Below are 25,631 nucleotides of genomic sequence, written 5' to 3'. Positions count from 1 at the left end.
ATGAAGTTACCGTAATGCACCCACCACCTGCCGCACTACTTGTGGTCGTTGAGTGGGAAGAACGAAACTCGAGTACGAGAGTTAAACGGATGATCTTACGCTATTCTAGTTTCTCTTAGTATATTAACACGTAGTCTCATGTTTCTATCGAAATTCACGTGGAAATAGGATAATGTGAAGTGGATATGGAACGGTAAAGACTTCAGAATTTCAATTTACCAACATTACGTCTAATAATTCTCAGTCAGTCTATGGTTAATGTGCTCGAAGTTGAGAGAGATGATGAACTTTGTTTTGAGGTGTACCAAACCTCCACAGAAAAGATCTTGATAAAGCGTTCGCTATCGTTCTTCAATTTGAATTTGTCCATAAAATTTCATGAAACTCAGTCGGGATAAATAAATGCAACGCTTTCTGAGATGTATTTTACCTTTTCAACAGATATTACTATTCAATATCATTATTGATCCTTCAGTACCTGGTGCCCTTGGTCGTCCTAATTTTCACCTACAGTAGTATCGCAATCAGAGTGTGGGGAAAGCGACCACCAGGTGAGGCTGAAAACACGAGGGACCAGAGAATGGCCAAATCCAAACTGAAGGTTAGTTTCCAACTGCCCCTTCTTCAGCCCTTAATGTTGAAATCTATTCATATTATTATATTCACCGTTTGTTATTCATTAAAAATTGGCTGGAAGTGGAAACAAAAGCATCTCAATGGTGCGCATCAACAAAGCTGATAATAGAAGCATTGTTGATACGCCATTGTATGTATTGCTCTTGTATTGAAATGCTAGCTGGCGATTTTCTCGTAATTATTGAAGCTTTGCAAAACGATAGCCCTCGACCGCATTGTTCCCTGGTTATAGTGGTATCAAGTTTCCAGAATTCAAGGGGAATCAATGGACATTACTGCCGGCAATTATCAATTGCACTTAATGGAAATACGATTAGCCCTTTTACTGTCACTACAATTCGACGAGCGACATCATGATTCGAAATTTAAACATTTGAAGTTTTCGCTTCGTCCTAGAGAATATTTTGTTGACATTGTCCTTTGCCACTGATGTCAGATAATATACCAATAGAACCTTGAAGGTTCTGAGAGTGGAATAATTCTAGGGATCGAAATCTCAAGGGGAGACACACCAAATTAAACATACAACCCATTAACAATCTCATTATTTTCCAATAAATTACTTCATTAGGGGAACAACAGTGCGATATTTTTTCCGAGCTGGAATGGAAGGTTGTTGACAAACAACATCAATAAAGAATGTGTATTGTCCTGATGTGGGCGTCGATTGGCATCGAGGCGTTTCATGTAATTCACGTCAATATCAATTGGTGTTTTCGTGTTATTATCAAGTGCAAAACAAGAGAAAAATCAATCATTTAATTTATGGAAAGCGATTTAGTCATTATGATGCCATGGGCAGCAACATACTGATGAAATCTCGAGCCAGATATGCTCCCTCCGCAGCTAATCCGAAGGGTTCGTTTGTGGCTGTGACAAGGCAGTAACTTCCACTTCTGAAGTACAAAAGAAGGCCATTTAGAAGATCAAAAGACTCAGAGTCTCGAAATACCGAACGACTCGAAATAATACTGAAGGAGAATGATTGAGACTTACGTATCGATGGGTGTTGCATATCCCATTGGAACCAGATTCGTTTTCTCGGATGATGCAGGCTTTGACGAACATTTGAGGGATAAAAAAGCATTCTCATTGATCAAGGATTCAGCGTAGTATATGTAGGAGCGATGATGGCTGCAGAAATCTGTGAGAGGCACAAAGGGGATCTTCACGAAGTATTGGAAACTGTTAGCCTCGCAAAAAAAAATTCAGCTCTTTTAGATTCCGTAATTTCTATGAGCGACAGGGGAAAAGTGATTTATATTTAAAATTAGGCTAATTACAATAGTGAAAGGGAGCACGAGGTAATAAATAATGCACAAGTGCAAGTGCAAGCGAATAAAGCGAGGAGTTGTGAGGAAGGAAAAACATGAGTGTTTTTACGGAACGGAATGGAAATGATATGTTTGTCAACAGAAGCAAAAAAATATGAAGTTTAATGTTGGGACCTTCATCGCTGTATACTGTATAAAGTAATGGACATCCAGGCTGAATGCGAAGTCCTCTGTTAGGCCAGAAATCTACGCTTCCAGTCCGCCTTGCAAGCCCGTAAGCACCAGCGTCCGTGTGGATGATATCCACAAATTGAGCATCCTTATGACTCAACTTTTTATTCAGGACGTGGAAGAATGGTCCCGCTGGATCCAAACCTTTATAATTAGAATGACATTAGCAAATAAAATATTATTAAATATATTCCGGAACGAGATTCGGTTAGGAAACATTTAAGAGGACTGTTACGTTTTTTTTCGGAGCTCACAGTGATTTTGATCTGAATTTTTGGTGAAAAATGACAATCCTGCCATTTAAATTGCTCTAGTCACCTCCGTAATTGATTAGCAAAGTTGAGTTCCTCTTCGCGGATGGTATTTCGAAAATGGAACCAAATTCATTCAGAAACAATTATGAATGGATTCTCATGAGTGTGTCCACTCTGAGACAAGAGAAATAGAAGTAAAATATCACGAGAAACACATTTAAGCGCAATTCCGCAACACAGAGGTTCATAGAAACTCATTGAAAGCCTGACGTACATATTCCCTCGTTGCCTTTTCAAACTCCCAAACTTGAAAGTTGTTCTTGTTTCTATGTGCAAATACGAAAATAACCCGGATGGAAAATTGAGACTCTGCGATAGTGTTCAATTGCGTTGGGAACATACTCACTCATCACGCTTCAAAAGTTTGAAAATTATTGAGAACACGTACCTCGGAAGTTTCAACGTCTAGCGATATTACATGGCAAGTCTAAGCCCCTGCCATTTTGCTAATTCATTGCTGCACGAAAGTCATAGAACGTCTCAGTGTGGGGAAAAGGATTATAGACATTGTGTTCGGGGTGGTTGCCGCGATAGTCGCAGTAAAATTAATAAAAATAGTAAATAATTACTGGACCCTTCCTTTGGATCTTTGGTTGGGTCTTTCATTGAGGTCTGAAGAAATAAAAAAAAGGAAAAATTCGACACGGTCTCCGTGGGTACGTTTTTGACTAATATGTGTTTTTGGGGAAAAGGCTTTTCACTGAAGAAATTTGAGAAAAGGAAAGAATTTTTGTACCAAGTAATTACTCTATGACGTCCAAAAGGAGATAAATTGCGATCTTTTATGAGTTCTACGTGCAAAAATTGAACCCAAAGGGATTTTAATTATTTACAGTATATCAGTCTTTTATGTGTCTCAGGAAAAACCTGAGAAACATAAAAGGTCGTCTTAGTTTTTTTTTTTATATGTAATGTTCACGACCGAACGCATTGACTTTTTTTTTCTTTGTATAGACAGCGGTCCTGGTGCCATACCTTTATTTTTAGGAACAGTTCCTTATAAAATTTCATAAATTTGACATATAAAAGGAGGAACGGAACTTTTCCCACAAATAACCGACGTAACAGAGCAGCCCACGTCGCCTGTTTAGTTTAAATTTATGAGCGAGCTTTTGTTAAATCACAATGAACTTTATTCATGGACTTCCACCTGTATTCAGTGAAGACTTATTCCATTCCAATTTCAATGTATTGATTAAATGTCAGATAGAAAAATTATGCAATAAATTTTCATCGATTATTCGATAGCAAGTGTTTCGCGTACCTGTTATCCGTGAAAGGGAAAATCCTATTGTCCTGCCGACAGTCCCCGCAACGTGAGCTCCCATTGAGTGTCCTATCACATGAATACGTGAGGGAGAAATCCCACCCTCTAATATTCCATTGATTCCTTCAGCGATTCTCGCTCCAACCCCTTCAAAATTCGAGACGACTTGCATGTAGCTTTCACCAGCTAGCACACTCCAGTCCACTGCTATAATATTGTGGTCACCTCGTTTCAAATAGGCTGAAAGGGGGAGAGGGGGAGAGAAAACAATCAGGATTGTGATTATAATTTGTAGTTCGGGCATAAGTGATGCTTTAAGTAACTGATCTGGATTTAAAATATTGATATAGTTTTTTTATGCGAAATAATTTAATAACAGAAATTGATGTGACAGTTTCATAACCATATTTCCGGTATTATTATTTTTTTCTGTCTTTTTCTATTACCCCCAAGTGATAGCTTGGACATAGGGGCTGAAGACGATTCAGTTATCGTTCAATTGAAGATTTAAAAAAAATTTTTGATGTTGTTACTTTGATCGGAGCAGATGAAATGTCAAGTAAACGATTACCTCCCTTTAGAAGTCGAATTTTTTCATCGATTGCTCAAATATATCACTTGTTTCACACAAATTAACCGGACGTGATGAACTGTTATTGAATAATATTGATCTTTTATTACAAGGGACGATCGCTGAAACGCTTTTACTGTTGATATGCTCTGTGTATCCGTGGATATATACTGCAGTATTTTTCTTGATGTCCATGTACGGAACTAGGTCTGACGTATTCCAAACATGGGCATCCTTATACAATCCCATAGTATTGCTGTCAGTGGATAAATAAAAAGAAAATATCCATTTTAGTTCTCGATTTTGGATTCTATTTAAACCTGTAAGAGTTTTCATTACCTCAGCCATAGCCGCAGGAAAATGGTATCTAATTTTGATGATGCAGTAGCAACGGCTGAAAACATTGAAAATATAGACTGAAAATATTCCTAATATTAGTCAAGCACGCGGTTGGCTTTCAAAGGTCAGGATTTCAGAAAATAGATTGCTAACGGAAAGTTTTTGTTATGTACTTTTAACTAGAAGATTAGCATGTAAATTGGTGAACACTTCTATGCAAAAGATGATAATTTTCCACTTCAGAAATGGGACTAATTTCACTATTAAAAGTATTTACATGTTCTGTCATGTAAAAAATAATACAATAATCTAATAATCCGACACTAATTATTTTCTAATGAATAAATAAATTCAGAATAATGAAAAGTGAAGTGGATAAATCACTAGATCATAGTCGCATGAACAGGGGAATCTTGGGAGTTAAATATGCATCGAAAATTCCTAGAATTGAGCTCGTATGTCATATGTTCACATGTGAACACTCCCTCAGTGTATGAGTTCACTGAAAATTACGCATATACATAAACAGATCCATCATAGATGGATTTGGTCACCAGTATAACCCTTAATTTTACGCGTTATGCATCACCCCTGACAAAAGTGGTTCATGCTCTTTCTGTTTCCGTTGTCAGCCCATAGGGAGGGACTTATGCCTTTGACAGTATGTAACACTATTCGTCAACGTCTTTGTCCATACAAAGCAACATGAAAAATGATTTGAGAAAATGAATCTGAGGGTTAGAAAGAGGAAATCCTCGGAGGAATCGAATAGCGAATCCTGGTTTTCAATTAATCCTTCCGCTCTTCTAAAAAACAGATTGTAAAAATGACCCGTTGAAGATGACCACATAAAAGCGAAAAAATCCATTCGAGGATTTGTTGTTTTTTTATTTTTTAAAAATATGTTAATGGCACAGGACAGGCTAGTGAATAGCCTGTCCTGTGCATTTAAGCCCCCCGAAACATAAAGTATTTATCACAAAAGTGTGACGCAAACGATAATCTTCATAGCGGCCATGAAATTTTTAGTCATTTTGTGTCGACGTTTTCAATTTTTTTTTTACATTTTAGTGCTGTCTCTGATCTTGAAATATTTATATTTCCACAAGACCAAGTTCCCGAACTAATTAATTAAGTATTATTCGTGATATTCGATCAGAACGTTCCTTTCCTCAGCAACATTTACATAGAAATCGATTATGAGGTCTTCATTTTCAAAATTAATTTATGTATCCACTACTTTAACGGGATTCAATTCAATTCGCGTCATTCCAATTCATTCTCATCGAATTCAACCGTCTGGATTAAAAAATAGCCTCCCTCCCACGTTTGATGAATAATCAGCCCCACCAGAGAACACAACCACCCGCATAGGAACCAATAAAACGAAAACAAGAATTAATTGAATATATCTAAAATCAATTCTACTTACCGTTGAATCCACACAATGTGACCAAAATCAAACTCAGGGACATCATTGTTGCACACTGAATCGCTGGTATTCTCTGCACAGGCGTATATAAATTCACATTGCCTTATCCAGGTTGTTAAATTTATTCAGATCGTCATGCCAAAAAAATTTATGGTCTAGCTCAATCCATATCCGTTCACTTATCGAACATATCACCAGGTACCAACAGGGGAAGAGTGAAGCGGCATGCAGTTTAACAATGTCGTATCACCGTGAAAACTTGCATTCAGTATGTCAACAATATTTATAGGTATAAAATATTCTAGGTTTGAGGGGATTAATAGAGACATCAGAATACATTACTCGACTGTAATGACAGCAGCATCCGCCTAATTACAGAGACTTAATTATAAAGGTTTACGATTTTTGTACACGTTGAAGTTTACTTCGGGGCTGGTCGGTGCAGACTAAAGAGTCTCCTAAATAATATTAGGTAAATAAATCTGTAATGCAAGTGTCAAAATGCTAGCTCTCACTTGCATTCATGTTAAAAGATAACGTATGCCTCTCGGCTTGAGAAAATATGACTTTGCAGCCTTGGTGCACAATACACCACCTCCATGACCTCCACAGAAACTTCGTACTTAACTCCCCAATGAAGAGAAGAAAAGTGAGTATTTCTTCCTTAGGGTGGAAAATTGCTGTCCTGGGTGAAGAGCACAGTTTACTTTCCTCCCTCAGGAGTAGCTTTTCGCAAAAATACTCCCTTTCCTCTCCCTCATCAGAAAGCAAAATACAAACTATTCCTGGCAGGTGCGTTAAAACACATGACATGCAGCTCGGAGAATAAATTTTTTCTTTCAAAGTTTTTACGCAACTCTCCTTCTTCATTTTTTTATTACCGCGCCATGTACACTCTTCACTCAAGGTCCTATAAATAATTAAATATTCCGAAGAACTTAAACACATCGTAGTACATAAAAAATTCCTAGAAAATTGTCTAGAAAATTGTTGAAGAATTTTTACAGAGATTTCTGCAATTGTACCCAGGATGGTACACAAATGCAGGTCTGTCCTCTCTCTCATCCATCAGCAGATAACCCTTCGCTGTCCTGTATCGTCTCCCCTATACCCAATCGTTCGTTGAATTCGATAATTTGGTGAGAAAGGGGTTCTAATCACCGAGCATTAACTTTATTTATGGCTTGTCCAGGCAGTTATCTTCACGAATAATTATTTGTATCTGAGCAAACGAGTTTTACCGTCGCTTGACAATTATTATCTTCCCCCTTTTGCAGCCCCCTCCCCCCGTCCCCCTCGATCATTATTCACTGCAACTCAATATTCCTGGCTCTCTTGTTTGGTTAGAAAACAAGCGTGATCTGACTGCTAGGAAAGTTCCCTCATACTTTCATCGATCCCTTCGGTTGGTCGTTCATGGCCTCTCCTCCGCCTCATTCACAGTCCATTTCAAACAGAAACTTACAGAGTGTGATACATTGGCAGCGATATTTTTTACATATGAAGGGTGGTTTTAGACATATTTCTTGCTACATTCCGAATCAATGCTTTCTTCCGAGATACAAATATAGCTTTTTCCGGAGACCGAATACGATCTGTCATTTGATGATTTCAGAAAACTAATGGTCAGGAGGAAAATTATGTAACCCAATTGGTCCAACCCCACGATCCATATTTTTTACCGTTTCAATGATTGATATTTTCGTCTATTTTCCGTGAAGTTTTTTTCTACAAATGCGTAAACTCTAATTACAAAAAAAATGAGATATTACTCGCGACCCAGAACAGTCAATATATTTTTGCTAAGAAATTCGCAATGTTTTTCCGAATAGAATTTCGAAGGATGTAGTCTAAGTTCATGTCGATCATTTATCGAACTCTTACGTTGAATAGTGACATTTTTTATTGAATAGTTGCAATTGATTTTTCTGTGTCAATCCGAGGCGCAAAATTTCCTCCGCAAATAGAGGAAAAGGAGTAGCTTATTTCATCCTTCGTATTTCCACAGGTTTAGAAGATCCTCGCGATGATATAACCTACATTCCGTCCTTCATTTAAAAGAAAAATCGAACTTAAGCGCGTAGTTGTGACTGAAAATACAGTGTGAGGATAAGAAGGAGAATTGGACACTCAAACCAGTGTCAGTGTGGACACGCGGGTTAAAATGCCCACAATGTGCTATTCCCATATTCCGTTCAATCTTACGACATAAAAGAATAAGAACATTATCATCATTAGAGCGTAATGTACATTATTACTCTTGTACAAAGGCATAATGGAGGTCAAGCCTCACCTTCGCCTGGCTCTATCATCCACGCTACTGAGCGGTGCAAATGAGATGTATAACAGATGAGATAATGAATTTTATAATCGAGCTCGGTCGCCTCCGCGTTTGAATAATATTTTGAACTGCAATTGGATTCATTTAAACAATTATTTCATTAGCTGTCGTTGAAAAATATCCCATCGCGTGCCCACGTACAGACAATTATCTTGATATGCCCTAAAAATAGTACATTTGAACTTTGGGGTTCAAATTATTTTTATCCTGAGACAAAAAACATTTTAAAAATTCGGATATGGCAAGGACAATGCTTTCATTAGGACACAGCTTATTGTTTTTTTTATAAATATCTATGTCAATGCAGTGATTAGGGTTCGCGTAAAATAATAGATTTTCGCAAAACAGTAGGTTCCATAATTCGAGTCATGGACTTTGCTGGGTAAACTATAGCTTACGCGTCACCCTCGCTTCCGTGCTTGGAAGACATTAAAAAAATCCTGCACTCTTTTCCACCCCCTCCTCCCCCCCGGCGGTATAATGTATTATTTCCCACGATCTTTCACTTTGCTTTTCCATCCTCCTCCCTTCCTGTTGCCAACACGATCGATCAGGCTCGAGGATGAAATGGGCCGGCCGAAAGACTTCTGGTGAAGACGTACAGAGGGAAAACTCATGATTCCGTTGAGGAGAAGCAGGAGGGGCTAATTGTCGCGTGATGCGCTAGTCGTTGCTTGATAGAAATTTACGGATAATAGGATTCACCCCAGGTGTTAGTCCTCAGATGGTTTCCTCTGTTTCAGACTTGTCCCTCGTTATTTCCCATTAGGAAAGACAATACACAGCATTCGGGAACAATTTGGGAGAATTGTTCATGTCCTTCTGGGGTGAAGTAATTCTTTTTGGGTATTAGATGGAGATAGATTAAACTATCTTCAAGGATAGGGATATCTAAGCATCTGCTGGAGTTGTTGGAGACCGCATTGTAGATTCACATTTTCAATGATTAAATTTGGAAATTAAATTGCAAAGGATTTTTTAGAACGATGAATATTTAGTTATTTTTTATAATTAAATGATTGAACAACTAAACAGGTTTATATGGAAATAGTTTTTTCCAGGGAAACATGTTTGGACATAAACGAAAAAAATATTTCGCATACAGTAATAGTTTCTGTAGGTTGAGAATTTATTATTGAAATAGTATTTTTTTTCAAACACAGTTCGATTCACTGCGAAATACAATAGATTCTGGTCTTTTGTTCCGCCCACAAGCTTACACCCTCATAAATACGTTAACCGGGCGCCCAGAAAGAAAGAGGACTGGATTATTTATTTATCCAGTGGTGTCTATGAATAAATAATCTAGACTAAAAAAAGTATTAAAAAGTTTAGAGGCCATGGGAAAACCGATATCAATCATACGTTACGTAAAAAATGTTCACACTTCTCTATTAGAAGTTTATGATATTCTCGACAGAGAATATTTCCCAGTGGAATGCTCCGACGTGGCGCGTTTGAAGAATAAAAATCTAGGGGGAAAATTGTGACGTGATTTTAAGCGCCGAGGCCGAAGAGAATCTGAATCAGGATGAGCCACAATCTTTGCGACTCAACATTCGATAATAAAAGGAGGAATACCGAACTGAACAACGAGTGCGCGGTAAAATCGATGGATAGTGGAAAAAGTGGATAGCGATGTGAAATTGAGATGAGAGGCAACGTAGTCAATATTACCGGCACGAAACTCGACATTCACCTGGATGAAGATGTATATGTGTATATGTATATTTGAGAAGGGATGAAATATCATGCACATAAGAAAGCCCTTTGCAGTACTGTACATGTACATATTGTGTAATGGGCAGATCGTTGGGAAACGCGCACTTCAACCACGATTTTACGGTAAACAAAAGATTCTCCGATACATTGACATGATACTGTGACCTGAGCAATACACATACGATGGTGTATTCATCGAAGATAACATGACAATCAAAAATTTTAAGAACTTTTGTTACAGGAAAAAAAATTACTTGTTGGAGTTTTCAACGGAGTTGGTGGAACTCAACAGCTAATTAATTAATTGCAATTGGTGTGAATACCAAAATGATACTATACTCAATAGTTAATTGTTGACTATAAACGAGTGTTGGATTGGTTACAATCGACTCTATCATTCATTAAATGTTGAAGAATCGCGTTTGAAATAAAGGAATCACTCGCCTAGTGCACCATTGGTGAATTTTAATATTCGCATTCTATTTTTTTAAGTTTGTTGATAATTCTGGACTATACATGACCACGTCAGATGACGGTTGAAATTATTGGACTAACCGCCTGCCTATTTATAAATTCCAGAAGTCATACCAAAATATCCCATATTTCACTTGAAACAACAAATACGGAAGTAACGGTTTATTTATAATTGTGGCTGGATCCTCAATGTTATTACATTAACTACTTATGACCCCTGGATTTGAAATATTGAAATGAGTATGAAGACCATAACACATATGAGATCGCCCAGTTGAATGCACCGTCCTGAACATTTTATTTGATTTCAATAATTTTTCAGTTGTTAATCATTTCGATTATTCTCTGCCTCTGAATGGACCCTTTCAACACATCCACTAATGCTGTCTAATGAGATACTGACACTTTCACTCTCATCAATCAATCGACAATCGATTTTATTCTCTTGTAATTTAAACAAAATATTTACAAAAGTCGAAGAAGAATCAGAATAGATGAAGATGCGGAAAAACGGGAAAAGAGAGCAGAAAAGAAAGAGCTTGTACGCTTTCAAAAAATGCGAGCAGACAATTTCCGCAAAAAACAATCACAGGAATAAACGCATGGAGGAAACCATTTTACCTGCGTCACGTACTCTGGTGAAACGCCACATTGCAAAACAACTTCGCAAGCCCATGTTCACGTCCAGCCTGTCGCGATAAAAATGGCCGGTTCCTATGCTCTCTCTTCTAGCGTGTCCTTTTATCCTTTGTCGCTTGTTCAAGTTTCAATCAATTATCCTTGGTACAGGGGGTTGTGGTGAATTTTGTTGGAGGCGTTCAATAAAGCGGAGGCTAATTGCTTTTATTTTACTGTTTCAAATCTAGGCTAGGGGTGGGTTTATATTTCTTATAGCTCGCGTTGATGCAATTTACGAAGAGAATAAAATTTTCAGGAGAATGGCTTCAAGGAAATCCGAATGCTTTTGCCTTTTCTCCTCCGGTGAAATGCTTTTCTATCTTTGTAGTCGAACATCAGGGATTTAGAGAAGATCGACGATCAGAGACTTAAATATTGGAATTTTTATGGTCTGAATTTAAACTTGTGTATTGATCTATTGAGCTCTCGATTGAACATTTTCCAAGTATGAGAAAAAATCGGAGGTTTAGGTTCGGGAAAAGAGAGCAAATAACTGGTAAAGTATCAATTTTTTAAATTTCTTAATATTTTTCCGTCTGTTCCAGATGATAAAAATGATGATGGCTGTTGTTATCGCTTTCACCGTTTGCTGGTTACCCTTTAATGTCCTGACGGTGAGTCACTCCATATCTTTGCCTTCGATCATTAATTCCTCCATTTGGTTTTTTATTGATGAATCTGTCCGCGAGGAGAATCATAAAAATATTGTGCTCTCAGGGTATAGCGAATGGCGATGATCTGTGAGAGATGGGGGTTTTACCCGACATCTCGGGAACTCCTCTCAGAACGGTAAAATAAATTCGAACAACATATAGAATTCTATCTCCGTATAGTGGGGATTAGGGTAGACGTGTACTCTCAGTGGCTTCAGTTTTTTTTCACGTTTTTCCTCTCATTCATTTTAACGTCTCTTTTTGTACTGCTAACAGAAAATATTCCAGCTCCAGGACCCACGTCTTTCCCTGAATTACCTTTTATCGCGGAGTTGGTGAAAGGTTTGGAAAATTTTTTCATTCTCCCAAACGGCATTTTCATTTCATGTCAGATAATAATGACTTGAAAATGTATTATTCGAAAAGATTAATTTGTGAACGAAGTTCGTATATGAAAAATTATTATTTGAGAAAATGCAGAGAAGTGTTGGCACTGGACACAAAAAAATAAATAAAACCTAAAATTAAAAAACTGAAAATCCCTGACAAAAATGGTTTCAGTTGTGTAGAGTAGAAGAAGTAATTGATAAACTAGACTACCTTTCTAGTTTCTCAATTAAATAACTTTGGAGCAACATTCCAATTAACGGGAAATTACCAAAACTCGATGAGAAAATTCGTACCTTCAATTCAACAAATTTCAAAGATGAAATCATGTAATTTCCTGCGAATAATGAGACCATAATATAATCTGAAAATATACCAAAATGTAATTTTCTTCGGTGCCATACCGTTGCATTATTGCAACATCGAAAATGATGAGGTCGCACGATAATAGGACTAAATTCACAAATTCCGGTACCGCAATTACATTCTCATTGTTACCAATTTCCATGGAATCAGGTGGACAGTGAATGAGGGAGAGATGATAGGGGTCGAATGCTGACCACCAATTGCATTGGTAACAGATTAAGTGAACCTAGGGAAATTTCATTTTAACGTTTCCTTTATGCGAGTGAAATTATTTCATGATGATAAATAGTTTTGTTTTCCTATCTTGTTCGTATGACAGCGCTTTGCAAAAATGAAAATCCCAGAAAAATCACCATCCTCGCAAAGTAAAAGGGATTTGGATGGTCCTTCCAGCTGACATGTACCATAAAGAATTGAAACAAGCACACGAAGAGAAATATTCATAGAAATAGAAAAGGAGAAATCTGAAAGGTTTCGTAAACTTCCGGATTTATTACCAAACCAACTTGTAAATAATAAAGACTTTTCCTGAAGAAATAAAAACTAAGAAATAAAATCTTCAATGACCAACAATTCTTAGAAACCGGTGACTTATTCATGCATTCTCTTCTCGAAAATTTCTCAATCTCTCGGGAAAAATGACGGAACGACTTGCTGCTTCCAGACCGATGAATTATTAGACGGGTGGGTGATTTTTCTTCGTACAGTTCATTCCCAAACTCACACGTTTTATTGAATTTTCGTTCGCTCGTGAATTACATTTCATTTTTATTTGGTAATTTTTATTGAATTTTTCACTCAGTGAACTACAGTACACCCCTCATATTTTCCAATAAATATGAGGAGATATTTTAGTGCAGCATGAAAAAATCGAAGAAACCGGGTATTTTTACGAAAAATACGAACAAAATTATGGCACTGGCTAGCACGAACATCAACTCGACCTAACCAGATGATTTATGCCTCTAGTCTCCTCTCACGAAGCTCTCCACTAAAACCTCAGGTTGATGTTTTTTGTAACATGAATTCAGTGAAATATTAGTTAGCGTTCCGATCAAGCGGTTGAGTGTTACAGTAAATGCCTATCATTTTCGATTATTTGATTTTATTTATTTCTGTTAATTATAATTATTTTTCATACGATGAGAAACGGTCGGAGCTCGAGTTGTCGCAAAATTTGTTTCTTTTTCCTCTACATCATTAGCCATTATAACACAAAATATTTAACCCTCACACTTTTCGTTCATTCCCCTTGTAATTGATCTCATTCTTCTGTTTATATTCACATCGTAACAAATACTGTGGAACATAAAAAGAACTAGGAAGGACATCGCTGATACACGAGTCCCTTTGTACCCCTCACGCGAAATGAAATAAAAATATACATCTGATAATAAGTTTTCCACTCCAGGCAATTTGAATAATCGAATTTTAAAATTGAAAAGGATAATTTGTTCGCTTCTGGTTCATTTTCTCTCAATTCCGTAAATGGTGTGGACAGATGAACTGGAATAAAAATGTAATTCAAATGATTCATTTTCTACGTTCATCACCACCACATTTACGAAGGGTGAAAGTGAGGGAATGCAGACTGCACTAATGGAATGTCCTATGAATTTGTGGATCCATAATGCGGGAGTGCAGCCTCATTTTGCGTGACTAGATTGCATTATCCTTGGCAAATGGATTTACGTAATGGAAATATCTATTTTCTTACTCAATACAACTCTGAGGAAGACCCGGTCCTTTTTAAGAGTAAGATGGTATTGATTGGGAGAAATAACTCCTGTCATAACTGCGACCTTCCCATTCCCTAAAGACTCAGTGGACTAAGTGGACCCTGAGGTTTGTCGACGTGGAAAATAAAATAAAAGAGCCTATTTTCAAAATAGATCTTGCAAAAATCTGAATGAAATTGAGGGATAACTTTCCACCCCTCCAATCGTGAAAAGAATGAAAATCAAACTGAATTCCGCTAGTGAAGGGCTCGATCTCTCTAATCCAATGTGAACCATTTCGTCTTCATCCCCATTTTGATAGATATAACACGAATGACGCACCGGATTACGACATAATACAAGGGACCTACAATTTCAGTTGATCCTGGATAACAATGACAGTATACATAGTTGGAAAGGGTTACCCGTCGTATGGGCGACCCTTCACTGGCTGTCCATGTCTCACTCTTGCTACAATCCCGTCATATATTGCTGGATGAACGGCAGATTTCGTTCAGGATTTATAATAGCTCTGGGGAGTGTACCTGGCCTCAGGAGAGCGTTACCGGAACACCGACTGCCTGCTAATACAAGCACAGCGCGTGTGCCCCACACAGGTAATATTAATTATGACAAAGTTAATGAGTGGACACTTGATGCATCAACTGCACTCGGCCTATGATAGAAGGGATGAGATTAATTATACAGCGCTATGTCTATGAAAGTGTAGACGGTCGTGATGACATTTAGTCTCGGTTTAGAAAGTTTCATAGTTCTAATCGAATTATCGGGGTACAATTAATTAAATTCACGAATTGGATTTTAGAAGTGCAATAGAATAAAGGTAATATTCAAAAAGAAGCGCAATTCGTCAATTTAATTAATTTAATTTTTCTTATCGTTATTTTTTTTAAGCCAAACGAGTTGTTTAATTACTTATCCATTTTTATCTCAATGCACGATGTTCGTTTTGAAATCAGATCCTCTGAGATAGTGACGTCACGAACTGTATTATAATCTCGTAGCATTTTCATTTCCTGGGATAGATTTTTATCCAAATAAACAGCCAACTTGCCAATATTAACCTTCAAGTATTTGCCTCCAGGTAATGACGGTGCCAATGGCAACTTTAGCCTTCGTAGAATAAACACGTTCACAACGTACGTGAGTATGAGAAGAGCAAGAGAGATGTGCCTCGGAATTCCAGTGAGAAGTGCCAGTGTTCGTAATTGTGAATCCCGGAGAATCGTTCGCAATCGGCAGGAGAATTTAGTGAATGCCGAAACCCACAACGAGACGCAGGTGTGAATGGTTTTTTTCAGGGTTGCTCAAGACGTTGGGTCGTTACATCTCAGATGTCAATTTTCAGAGAATATTTCCTCGTAAAAGTCAACATTTCTGAGTTCATTCCACTGGAAGAGCATTTTTCACTGATCCCCGGCCCACTAGATTGACTAGAAATTGAGTTTTCAAGGCATCGTAAAATTTTATGTCTTCCTTTTCATGGTAATTGCGATTTGGGTTGAGTAAAAAAGTGATGGGAAATGGGGAAAAACATATTCAGATTCCACAGTTGAACAATTTTATTCTCTGAATCCGTCAACAACAACGAAAATATTTTAACTGTTGAAAATACATTTAACATTTCCTTATTTACAAAATGTGAAAAAACAACATGAGTTTTTTTTAAAGTACAAACCAGTCAGATTATTTATTTGAGAAACAAGGAGCAATTCGGTTGAGTGAAATATTTAATGTTGATCTCAGAGTTTTACAATTAAGACTGAACACTCGTAATTATTCGAATTTTAATATTTATAAATGTTTAATGAAATGTTACAGGTGGGATGAAATTGAGGAATTGGGAGAGGGCATGTAGCATGCGGATATATATGTATATAATACTGTAACTAGCCCAAAGAACAAAAAACTATAGTGTATACACTAGCATTCATTACCGTGTGTTAATGTGAGAAGAAATGACCCGTATTTATTGGAATTAATTGTAAAACTCATTGTGAGAGCTGTTAATGTACATAAAAATCAATGAAAATATCCATTCTGGAAGTGGACAAATAAAGTGATTTTTTTTTAACAACTGAAAATGGTAAGCGTCTCCAATTGATTCATTCTTTCATTACGTTTCATTCGTTACATTCTTTCATCACATTTTTAATCGAAAAGAAAGAACAAGGAATAGTAATGAAACTCATGCCGACAAATTCTTTATTCCTGTAATCTTAAGGAAATCAATTGCGAAGTTTGTTGGGAGCAGTCGTAATGTACATAAGAACCATGTTGCAACATTTTAAATTGGAACGAGATAGATATCCATCTAGATTCGTTTTTCGCTTGATTTTTTCAGTGGACAGAGAAAAAAGATAGGGACAAAAATGAATCTCATGTTCAGTGTTTTGCGATATTTCTATATGAAAGATCATCTCCCTAACACGTTATTAATAAAAAATCGACATTTCAACGAACCTGTGGGCTCAGCCACTGCAATTAATTAACAATGATGAATTAAAGTTTAGTGGTGAGGGCGAGACTTTTACAAAGTAGGTCAAGCGTAGATTTTTCTCTGTAAGCAATTAATCCCCCTCGATTCGCATGATTTTCCCCATCCTCGTGATATTTAAGATCCAAATCTATAGATTCAGAGTTCGTTGTGCATTTGTTAAAGTCTAAAATACCACCGCCTTGTGAACAGAGGAGGGCTTGCGGTGCACACGTGTCCCATTTATACGTCGAACCCCTGGAGAGAATGTAAGCATCCGCATGACCTGTGGCAACACTCAGAATTTTGTATCCAGCCCCGGAAACTTCGATCAAGTTGAATCCACAATTCGTGAGTTTCGATCTGATCGTTGAATCCTCCGATCGACTCACCACTATTACATTGTTTGATTTTACGGGCTTTGGAAAAGATGTTTGGAGATTTTTTGCACTGTCAGCGAAGCCCCAGTAGCAATGGCCTTTCCACCTGATTCAACAATTGGGTTTAGTATAAAAAATAAATCAGGAAAATTCAGGGGGGGGAAGTCCAATTTAATAGTTGATAAATTCAGAAATAGGATTCTCATCGGTGTTATTGTCTTGCGCGATGAAAATTAATGCAACCAATTAAGTGAAAATTAATCAACTTATAGTCACATTCATATTTTTTTCGATCGATAACAATTTTTAAAAATATTCTCAACTTACTGGGAATCTTGGCATGTATAGAACGGTTGATTTATCACTCCTAAAACCGGCAGACCAGTTGATTTTGAATATGCACCTATAAGTACAGTGACACAACGTAAACCACTCAAGTGTAAATCCGTAGTTTCGTCCACCAAAGTATTTCCACTTATGTAATCAGCGGTTGAGTCTAAAATCAGTTTGCAATACATCCGAATGTCATTAAAACAATTATAATGGTTGTGTCAAGGACAGGCCATGGAGAAGTTAGCAGAGGTTGACTTACCAATGGGATCAATCCAAATAGCCAGATCGTTGACATCGATGTCAAAGGAAAAATCGTCGGCTGCAGTGTCGACTGGAACTTCGGAGACAGGAACATCTCGATGGATCTCATTAGCAAGAGTCTCAGCTGTGATGATATTATTATCCAGCACTTGTGCCAGTAAATTTCTAGTCTCTATCTGCGTCGGGAGCACTTCGATGGTAACTGTTTTACCCAGGGTATTACTGAACACATTAGTCTCCTCGCCCTTCACCCGCTTCGCTAACTCTGGAAACTGATTATTTTGATGTTTCTATTTTGTTTATTCTGTCGGCATGTTTCAGCAGACATTTCTCCTCACAAATTTTATAACCTTTCAAAATATGAAAGTTGTTTGGAGAAATGTTTATAGGCAGTATGTAAATAGAAAAGACCGCCAACGGGAATAAAATAAGGAGGAAAACTCCTCTTGTATTATATATAGCGTCGTTAATTTTTATACCCCGAGATGATTTCTTACGAAATTTTTCTTCCTGATTGGTCATCATAATTCATTAGGAATATAATCCAACACTGAAACAGTGAGAGCTCATTGCGCTCCAGTTCTTGATGGATATCTCCGACTATAACGGAGATAGGGAAATTCCCGGAGAATATTTTTTTGCAGATATCATTTTTCTTTCCCAGAAGAACTTATGAACGTTCATCTTATTTTAATTTCAAATTGTTCTCGAATTTTAATGCCCTCTTCAGTGAATTTGGCTGGAATGTTGAGTCATTTTTCAATTGAAATTACACATTTTGAAGAAAGAATAATTAAGGGCTACAAACTTCAAGTCTATTATTTCATAGAAATTACATAAAAAGCCTATTTTGTCTTATGTTGAAAAAATCGTTTCCAACTATTGACATTTTGACTAGATTTCGATGGTTTAGATGTAAATACACGCTAGACCGATAAAACTCTTCAAAATCTGTCCCAGGAATCTTTCCGAACATCAACGACTCAAATATTCGTGTTTGCGAATTTATATCACCTCTATCATATCTGCGTTTCTCGGTAAGAAACTTGAGGGGGGATAAGCTTTACGAATCGATATTACAATTACTGCCCTCATGGGATTAAGTATTCTACTTTTGTCCCTCCTCAGTAATTTTATAATGAGAATATTTTCAAGATAAGAAATACGACGATGAATAATTGAGTTTTATATGGGGCAGCAAAATCATTCGTGAAATATTATTTAAAAAAGAAGGCTGGAAATAACTGGAAAATAGATCTCTCGCTTGAGCTGAGAATAATGTTTCTTAAAGCTAAATGTATTTTTGCAGTAAACTTTTGAATCTCGGCGCTCGCGTCGCATGTTTGGTATAAACAAGCCTTTATTGATAATCTGGCACAAGTGATGTTTTTGGCGCCAGTAAAACTTGTTTGAGAACAGCGTTATTTTCTCTCCGTGCGTGATATTTTTTGTGCGCATTTACCCCAGTTTTAAATTACCTCCAGTCCGATGTCATGTCGAATAGTCTCCTGAATGAGAACATCAGCAAGTGTCTTGAAGTCATGAAAGAATCTCGGATTTTTTTCCTCCTCACTTTTCTCCTGAATAAGCAACTGAAAGAGTGTCTCATTCTGGCGACATGCGCGAGCAATATTCGCCGCCTTCTCCGATGCCTTCAGAAGAGCTCCCAACAGCCTCACACTGTCCCTCATCTATTCAAACAAATGTCTGAACAATCAAACACCTTTTGAAAATATATTTCGTTGAAGAATAAACACCGACAATTATCTGAAACCCAACAGCTGTGCCGTGCGCAAGTATCTCATGTCAGTATTGATCTACGAACGGGGTTAAAAGAATCGCAGATAATTCATGAATATTCACTAGAAAATTAAATTGAAATATTCAGTGCGCAAAACAAAGTTCAAAATACCGGAAACGGGATCGATCTATCGATCCGGCGAAGTGCACCAAGTTATAAGCGATTTTTCATAACAAAATTTATTTAAAAACGGGTCAATGAATGTGGAATATCAGTGGTAGAAGTTGAATTAAAATGGTAATTGGGGGTGGTTTTTATTTTAATCGTTTACCTTTAGAGAGAAAATCCTCAAATCCGATTGCTCACGTTTCGAACGTTCCTGTACGCGCACTTGCCGCCTAATGGACTTGCCTATGTGAGGCCTCTCCGGTCTGACGTTGGCTGCTTAATCAGCTGATTTGACGCATGAGATTTTTTTTTAAGGAGATTATAAAAAAAAGTCGCCAGTGCGCTCGTCCATGGGCGATAAAGGCTACGAGGAAATGGATATATTTGATGCAAGTTATTCTTGTGGAAAAGGATTGTATTTGACAAATTTTGCAATTTCGAAATGAATTATTAAAAATAAATGGAAAATCCTTATGATATTAAAAATAGGTCACTTTCTTAGTTCCAGAAATTTAAATATTTAAAAAATTAAGTGCTATTGGAACTCCAGGAAAATTTTTCCGAGCTTATATTAGAATTCTATGCCTCACTCTGTTTATTGCAGACATTCTATGGCAGATTATGCAACAAATTCTGGTATTGTGTTGAAGGATATTTAATGAAAAAATTCGATAGATTTTAATTCAAGAGAAACAACCGTTCTCCAAAATTTTCATAGAAAGATAAGGCTCAAGGCTTCAAGGCTTTTTTCTTTATAAAACTGTTAATTTGAAATGCATGGGGAAGCTGCAAATTTGAAACACAATTAACAAACAAAACTCATAGTTTCTGCCAGAGGAAAAAATAGAGCAGGAATATTGAGTAGAAATGAAAATGGGACAAAAATTCTCAGACGAAGTACAGTTTTCCATTTATATCTTATCACTTCACCGATAATGTTGAATAACTCCATAAATATTACTTCCACCCAATCATTTTCCGTAATTCTACCACAATGAAAATTTTCAACAATGGGAATTTGAACTTCCTTGATTCAGACCGCCAACAAACCCCCCTAAAAAACTCTAGAGCCCAGTTCTGCGCGCGCACAGCTCGATTATCCCTAGCCTCCTCTCGAACAGGTGACGACACCAGTGTCACCCTCTCGTGATTTCATAGATTTCATAATACGCCATTTTCTTTGTGTGTGCAACTTGTGGTGTTCGAAGAGCTGAGATAAATTCATCGAATAATAATTCCATTTCGTTTCAAGGTAATAACAGTCATTAGTGCCCACTAAACTCCGAAAATTGACACTTCTTCGTTTCTCGATTTCTCAAAATGTATCATCTCATCGTAGACGAGACAAATTCTTTGTTGAATTGACGCACAACCACTTTACGTGTTGACAGAATCTGTTTTTTAATCTCGAAACAATTTCTTTGTTTTTTCCGAATTAAAGTTTTGAGGGACCCCTTGACTCCACAACTTTGTTATTATCTGGATGCGTTGTTTTTGTTCAACTTTCGAAAGTCGCTAGACACGTCAAATAATTGGGTTACGACGTTTTGAGCTCACCAATATGACTCTCACAAAAGTTTTTCTTTTCTCGTGTAGTTTTTTTTTTGCTTCCGTTTTTCACTCCAACATGGGATAAAAGCATACGTCACTGAGGGGAGTATTCGGGATGCGTCGAATGATTCATTAGTTATGAATTATCAGGAGAGAATGTTAATCTTGTGGGGCTCTCATATAAACAGTTGTGATAATGTGGTGGCTATTATTTTTTGCTGGCATTAAGTTTTCTCGGGATTGACGGTTACTCGTCGTTTCGTTTGTTGGTAATTGAAGTGAATCAAAGCGGCTGGAGGTAGTTCAATGGTCATTGGATTGTTGAGGGTCAGTCTGTGAGTTGAAAGGAATTAGGAAGGCATTAGTCGTTGGGAGGAATTAGCAATGAATAGGGATGTCATCACATTGGATAGGATCATTTTAGACGAATTTTTTGGGATACTTCTTGGAATTCAAGGAAGATACTGTCATTCCAATTGTTTTTTGCATGACTTTGGTTTTATTCCACACATGATAAATATCGAGAGTTCAATTTTTTGTGGCATTTATGCTACTAACACTTTTGTTTAATTCTTGAGATGCAGAAAGAAACCGAATGGCAAAAAACTTGGGTAATTTATCTTGAGGAATTACTCTAGAAAATATGTTCACAGAAAAAAATTGGTTGAAAGGAAGATATTCAAAGGGAATTCTAAAATTTCTCTTCAACCTTTGGGGTTTCTCAAATTTTTTACTATTCGTTTGGAGCAAATATAGTCATCCATATGGAATTCAAGTATACTAAGGTCTTCGTATTAATTGCCTGCCTATCATTAAAAATATCTCAGAAAAGTTTTGAGAAAACCACTTAATTTAGAACCATAATCAAAAGACCTTGAGATTCTCAACGAAATCAATTCACTTTCCTTTAAATGAACTTTTCTGTTTCATGATACATCGAATGAGTAATATTCCACTCCATTGCATGACTCTTTGTTATTACACGTGTTTTTCCATTTACTAAAAATTGAATTAGCTTATCACTGCTGACACTTTTCACGTTTCACATGGTATATTCGACACTTCATGTAAGTGTTCATGCAGTTATTTGCATAACTGGATACTTTGGATTATCTCCAGACAAATAACTGTAATGAGAGACAGTGGGCGAAAGCAAATATCGTTGACAGTACTTTTTATTTCAGAATTTTAATCATGGCCTCACGAAAGAAAGTACTGCTCAAAGTCATCATCCTGGGAGATTCCGGAGTGGGTAAAACATCCCTCATGAATCAGTACGTCAATAAGAAGTTTAGTAATCAGTATAAAGCAACTATTGGAGCCGATTTTCTCACCAAGGAAGTTATGGTCGATGATAGGATAGTTACCATGCAGGTGAGGAACAATATAAAGCAATCCACGCTTTATTCCCAACATTTCCAGAATCAAGGAAGTTTGTAAATATTCGATAGTCTTCTTATCATTTGTAATCAATACTACCGCGGATCTCGGATTACATAAATCGTAATACTTTGATTGTAACCACTTTTCGCATTGAATGAAGTCCTGAGACATAATTAATTCACGATAAAAGCAGTGCGGCTCTAAAATTATTAAATTGGAAATTCTATGGTGCATAAAAAACGCCCGAGACTAATTCATACTTCTGCGGACAGATTTGGGACACTGCGGGACAAGAGAGATTCCAATCACTAGGTGTTGCATTCTACAGAGGCGCTGACTGCTGCGTTTTAGTGTTTGATGTTGCTGCACCCACATCCTTCAAGTCCCTTGACTCATGGAGAGATGAATTTCTCATTCAAGCATCGCCGAGAGATCCAGACAATTTTCCGTTCGTCGTTTTGGGAAATAAAGTTGATCTCGAAAATAGAGCGGTTAGTTACTAAATACTTTATGTCCTGCATAATTTTTTATTGTTGAATTAAGTACTATATCCGTATAATTCGAGGCTGCAGTTTTAAAAGAATTCACAATACTACTTGGTTTTCATATTTCGATTAAACAAGTTTAATATTTTAATGAATAATAGTTGTTTTGGTAGACACCATATGGTATTGTTTCTGCTACTCAATGTTTTTTTCATTATTTATCAGAGAATTTAAACGCATATGAGCTACCTATTTATCCCTGTTATCAGGTATCGAATAAGAGAGCGCAACAGTGGTGTCAATCGAAAAACAATATCCCCTACTTCGAGACGAGTGCAAAGGAGGCTATCAACGTGGAACAGGCATTCCAGACGATAGCGAAAAATGCTCTTGCCCAAGAGAGTGAAGTAAGTAATTCCTACATCAAATTGTGCATAATTTCTTTGATAATTCTTTAAAAGATTCACTTTGGACATCAGATAGCGAATTCCATCCACGACAAAAAATTTCCTAATCTGTTCAATCATTATAAACCCAAGTCTTATTGCTCGTTTCAACTACAACCGAACATCCTTTACCTCTCAAGGGAGGAATTTAGGGGTAGGTTTTTCCTGTATCCCACTCTATTCCATTAATTCCCAACGCTACAGATAATCAAATCGACCCTTTTCTATCTATGCTTGTTTTATTTCCCTCCTTCAGTATTTGATCAACGACATTTCCTTCTGAGTAGTTTATCCCTCGAGTTTTCACCGTAATCCCCCTTCTGTGTATTAATTGTCTTGCTTCAAACTTCCTAGTTTTTAAGTCAGTTACTCACTACACACCGAAGTATTACGATAAACCAAGTGCATCCGATAGTAAACAGTGTAGCATAGTATTGAGTATTAAATTATTTTTAAATACAGGATAATAAGCATTTTTAAAGAATCACCAAAAATAAAAGAAAATAATTTTATTTCTAGACTATTATCCCTCCCCAATGTCCAAAGATTTCCTTCGCTCAAAAAAAGTTATCGATTTAGATTATGCACTTGATTTCAATAAAGCCCTAATAATTTCAATTTTCAACAGGTGGAGCTTTATAACGAATTCCCCGACCAGATTAAACTCACCAACGACCAAAGGACCAATGGAAAGGGTGATTCATGTGCTTGCTAGGGTGACAAAGCCAGGAGGTGTCATGAATTTAATAAAAGCTGGAACATAATAACTATTTAAAAAATCATTACAAAAATCCAAAAAAGATTGAATAACGATAACGCCGGTCAGATCGTACGCTTCTGGAGAATCTTTATGGATTTCTGGCGTTGGGATAATGTCAGAGCTTACGAAAAAACAGATCAGTCGCTCTCTGACCGAGCCCATCGGTGACGAAGCGGTGAAATGGTTCATGTTGATTTGACTTGACTAAGTTTTTGGGGAATCACTTTAACTCTGAAGGAAACAGATGGATTTTTGGTATAAACTTTTTTGTACATCTTAATTAGTTCTACAACTAGGGTTTCACATAAATTTGTCTTGTTGCCTTCGATTTCAAGATATTCAGCAAAAACTGACTTATAGTAGAAATCGACAGTAAGTGTTTCATTGCTTCGGTATTGGAATTAAATCATTGAAACAGCCAGGACGGAGAAAAATGACACATCTTTCATGGAATTCAAATATGAAATCTGAGAGGAGGATGAAACAAATCAATTATTATTTTTTCGGAGGTTTGAATCCAGGCATTAATCAGCGGATTATCTCTCTGATGTCATTGTGTTATTGATACATTTTTTTTTATTGGAGAGACAACTAAATTGGATGGATTATTGCGAACTAAAAATGAGACGCTTGTGGCACAATTCGAAAAAGAAAAGTCGTAGAGAAATCTAGTGAATTAGATAGAAAATTTGATTGGATTTTCTGTGAAATTCTATTGTAAATCCTAGAGTTCTTTTACGTTCCTTTAACAGGAAATTTATTATGGAGATTATTTTATTTATAAAAATTGTAGAGAATTTCATTCTTTACCATTTTCAGTAGAACTTTTTCAGCATGAATTTTCGTTTTTGTTCACTCTATTTTTCTCCCCTTTTTATTTGGAAATCACATAATAATTCGGAAAAAAATATATAGTAAAAACTGCAACTACATAAATTGTACATAAATCCAATAAATTTTTCCGACAAATTCAATGGGTTTTTCTATGAATTTTTAGTGTCGTATATTTCTACCTTTCATGAAACCGAAATCCTCTGATTCAGTGGAATAATCAATCTGAAGACGATTATGAAAGATACGTGAATAGTTAATATAAAATGTTAGAAGTCGTGTATGAATTTGAAATTCCAGGTGCCCTGGGAGATTCAGGAATAGGTTTAATGTCTGATATTGACGTAAATTGAAATAAATAAATAAATAAATAAATTGAATAAATTTTAAAC

At 36.7% G+C, this 25,631-nt stretch overlaps 4 protein-coding genes across 12 annotated transcripts in view; 2 read left to right on the top strand and 2 right to left on the bottom strand.

Moving 5' to 3' along the window:
• LOC135161506 (RYamide receptor) overlaps nucleotides 1-15,875 on the top strand; it is a 32,131-nt gene extending 16,256 nt beyond the window's left edge. For 3 of the 4 annotated variants that reach the window (XM_064119263.1, XM_064119190.1, XM_064119333.1), the window contains 5 exons: nucleotides 442-601; nucleotides 11,825-11,893; nucleotides 14,783-15,020; nucleotides 15,509-15,705; nucleotides 15,773-15,875. In XM_064119263.1, coding sequence (XP_063975333.1) covers nucleotides 442-601; nucleotides 11,825-11,893; nucleotides 14,783-15,020; nucleotides 15,509-15,705; nucleotides 15,773-15,805 — 697 coding nt within the window. In that variant the 3' untranslated portion in view covers nucleotides 15,806-15,875. Of the gene's footprint in view, nucleotides 1-441; nucleotides 602-11,824; nucleotides 11,894-14,782; nucleotides 15,021-15,508 lie in introns of all 4 variants that reach the window. The other variant, XM_064119421.1, reaches the window with a different exon arrangement.
• On the bottom strand, nucleotides 1,169-6,211 carry LOC135163858 (pancreatic triacylglycerol lipase-like). Its single transcript, XM_064123769.1, has 7 exons — nucleotides 6,065-6,211; nucleotides 4,633-4,687; nucleotides 4,404-4,549; nucleotides 3,720-3,962; nucleotides 2,085-2,285; nucleotides 1,633-1,780; nucleotides 1,169-1,532 (listed from the first exon to the last, which is right to left on the bottom strand). The coding sequence occupies exons 1-7, from the start codon at nucleotides 6,108-6,110 to the stop codon at nucleotides 1,421-1,423; spliced, it is 951 nt and encodes a 316-aa protein (XP_063979839.1). The 5' UTR covers nucleotides 6,111-6,211; the 3' UTR covers nucleotides 1,169-1,420.
• A 93-nt stretch (nucleotides 15,876-15,968) lies between the features above and the next one.
• On the bottom strand, nucleotides 15,969-20,745 carry LOC135162771 (inositol polyphosphate 1-phosphatase). 4 transcript variants are annotated; one of them, XM_064121809.1, is made up of 5 exons: nucleotides 19,947-20,745; nucleotides 19,353-19,691; nucleotides 17,873-18,146; nucleotides 17,608-17,776; nucleotides 15,969-17,386 (listed from the first exon to the last, which is right to left on the bottom strand). In XM_064121809.1, exons 2-5 carry the CDS (start codon nucleotides 19,563-19,565, stop codon nucleotides 16,927-16,929), a joined length of 1,116 nt encoding a protein of 371 aa, XP_063977879.1. In that variant the 5' UTR covers nucleotides 19,566-19,691; nucleotides 19,947-20,745; the 3' UTR covers nucleotides 15,969-16,926. The 4 variants fall into 4 exon arrangements, with proteins under 4 accessions (XP_063977879.1, XP_063977795.1, XP_063977961.1 ...); XM_064121725.1 differs by having other exon boundaries at nucleotides 19,353-19,655; XM_064121891.1 differs by having other exon boundaries at nucleotides 19,353-19,581.
• A 143-nt stretch (nucleotides 20,746-20,888) lies between these two features.
• LOC135164943 (ras-related protein rab7) lies at nucleotides 20,889-25,382 on the top strand. Of its 3 annotated transcripts, none has more exons than XM_064125883.1 (5): nucleotides 20,889-21,035; nucleotides 22,519-22,708; nucleotides 22,990-23,208; nucleotides 23,472-23,609; nucleotides 24,277-25,382. In XM_064125883.1, exons 2-5 carry the CDS (start codon nucleotides 22,529-22,531, stop codon nucleotides 24,361-24,363), a joined length of 624 nt encoding a protein of 207 aa, XP_063981953.1. In that variant the 5' UTR covers nucleotides 20,889-21,035; nucleotides 22,519-22,528; the 3' UTR covers nucleotides 24,364-25,382. The 3 variants fall into 3 exon arrangements, with proteins under 3 accessions (XP_063981953.1, XP_063982040.1, XP_063981862.1); XM_064125970.1 differs by lacking the exon at nucleotides 20,889-21,035 and adding an exon at nucleotides 21,530-21,661; XM_064125792.1 differs by lacking the exon at nucleotides 20,889-21,035 and adding an exon at nucleotides 21,534-21,669.
• Nucleotides 25,383-25,631: the final 249 nt, after the last annotated feature.

Source organism: Diachasmimorpha longicaudata, chromosome 1, assembly GCF_034640455.1.
Source record: "Diachasmimorpha longicaudata isolate KC_UGA_2023 chromosome 1, iyDiaLong2, whole genome shotgun sequence".
Lineage (NCBI taxonomy): Eukaryota > Metazoa > Arthropoda > Insecta > Hymenoptera > Braconidae > Diachasmimorpha > Diachasmimorpha longicaudata.
This window is presented reverse-complemented; position numbering and strand designations above follow the sequence as displayed.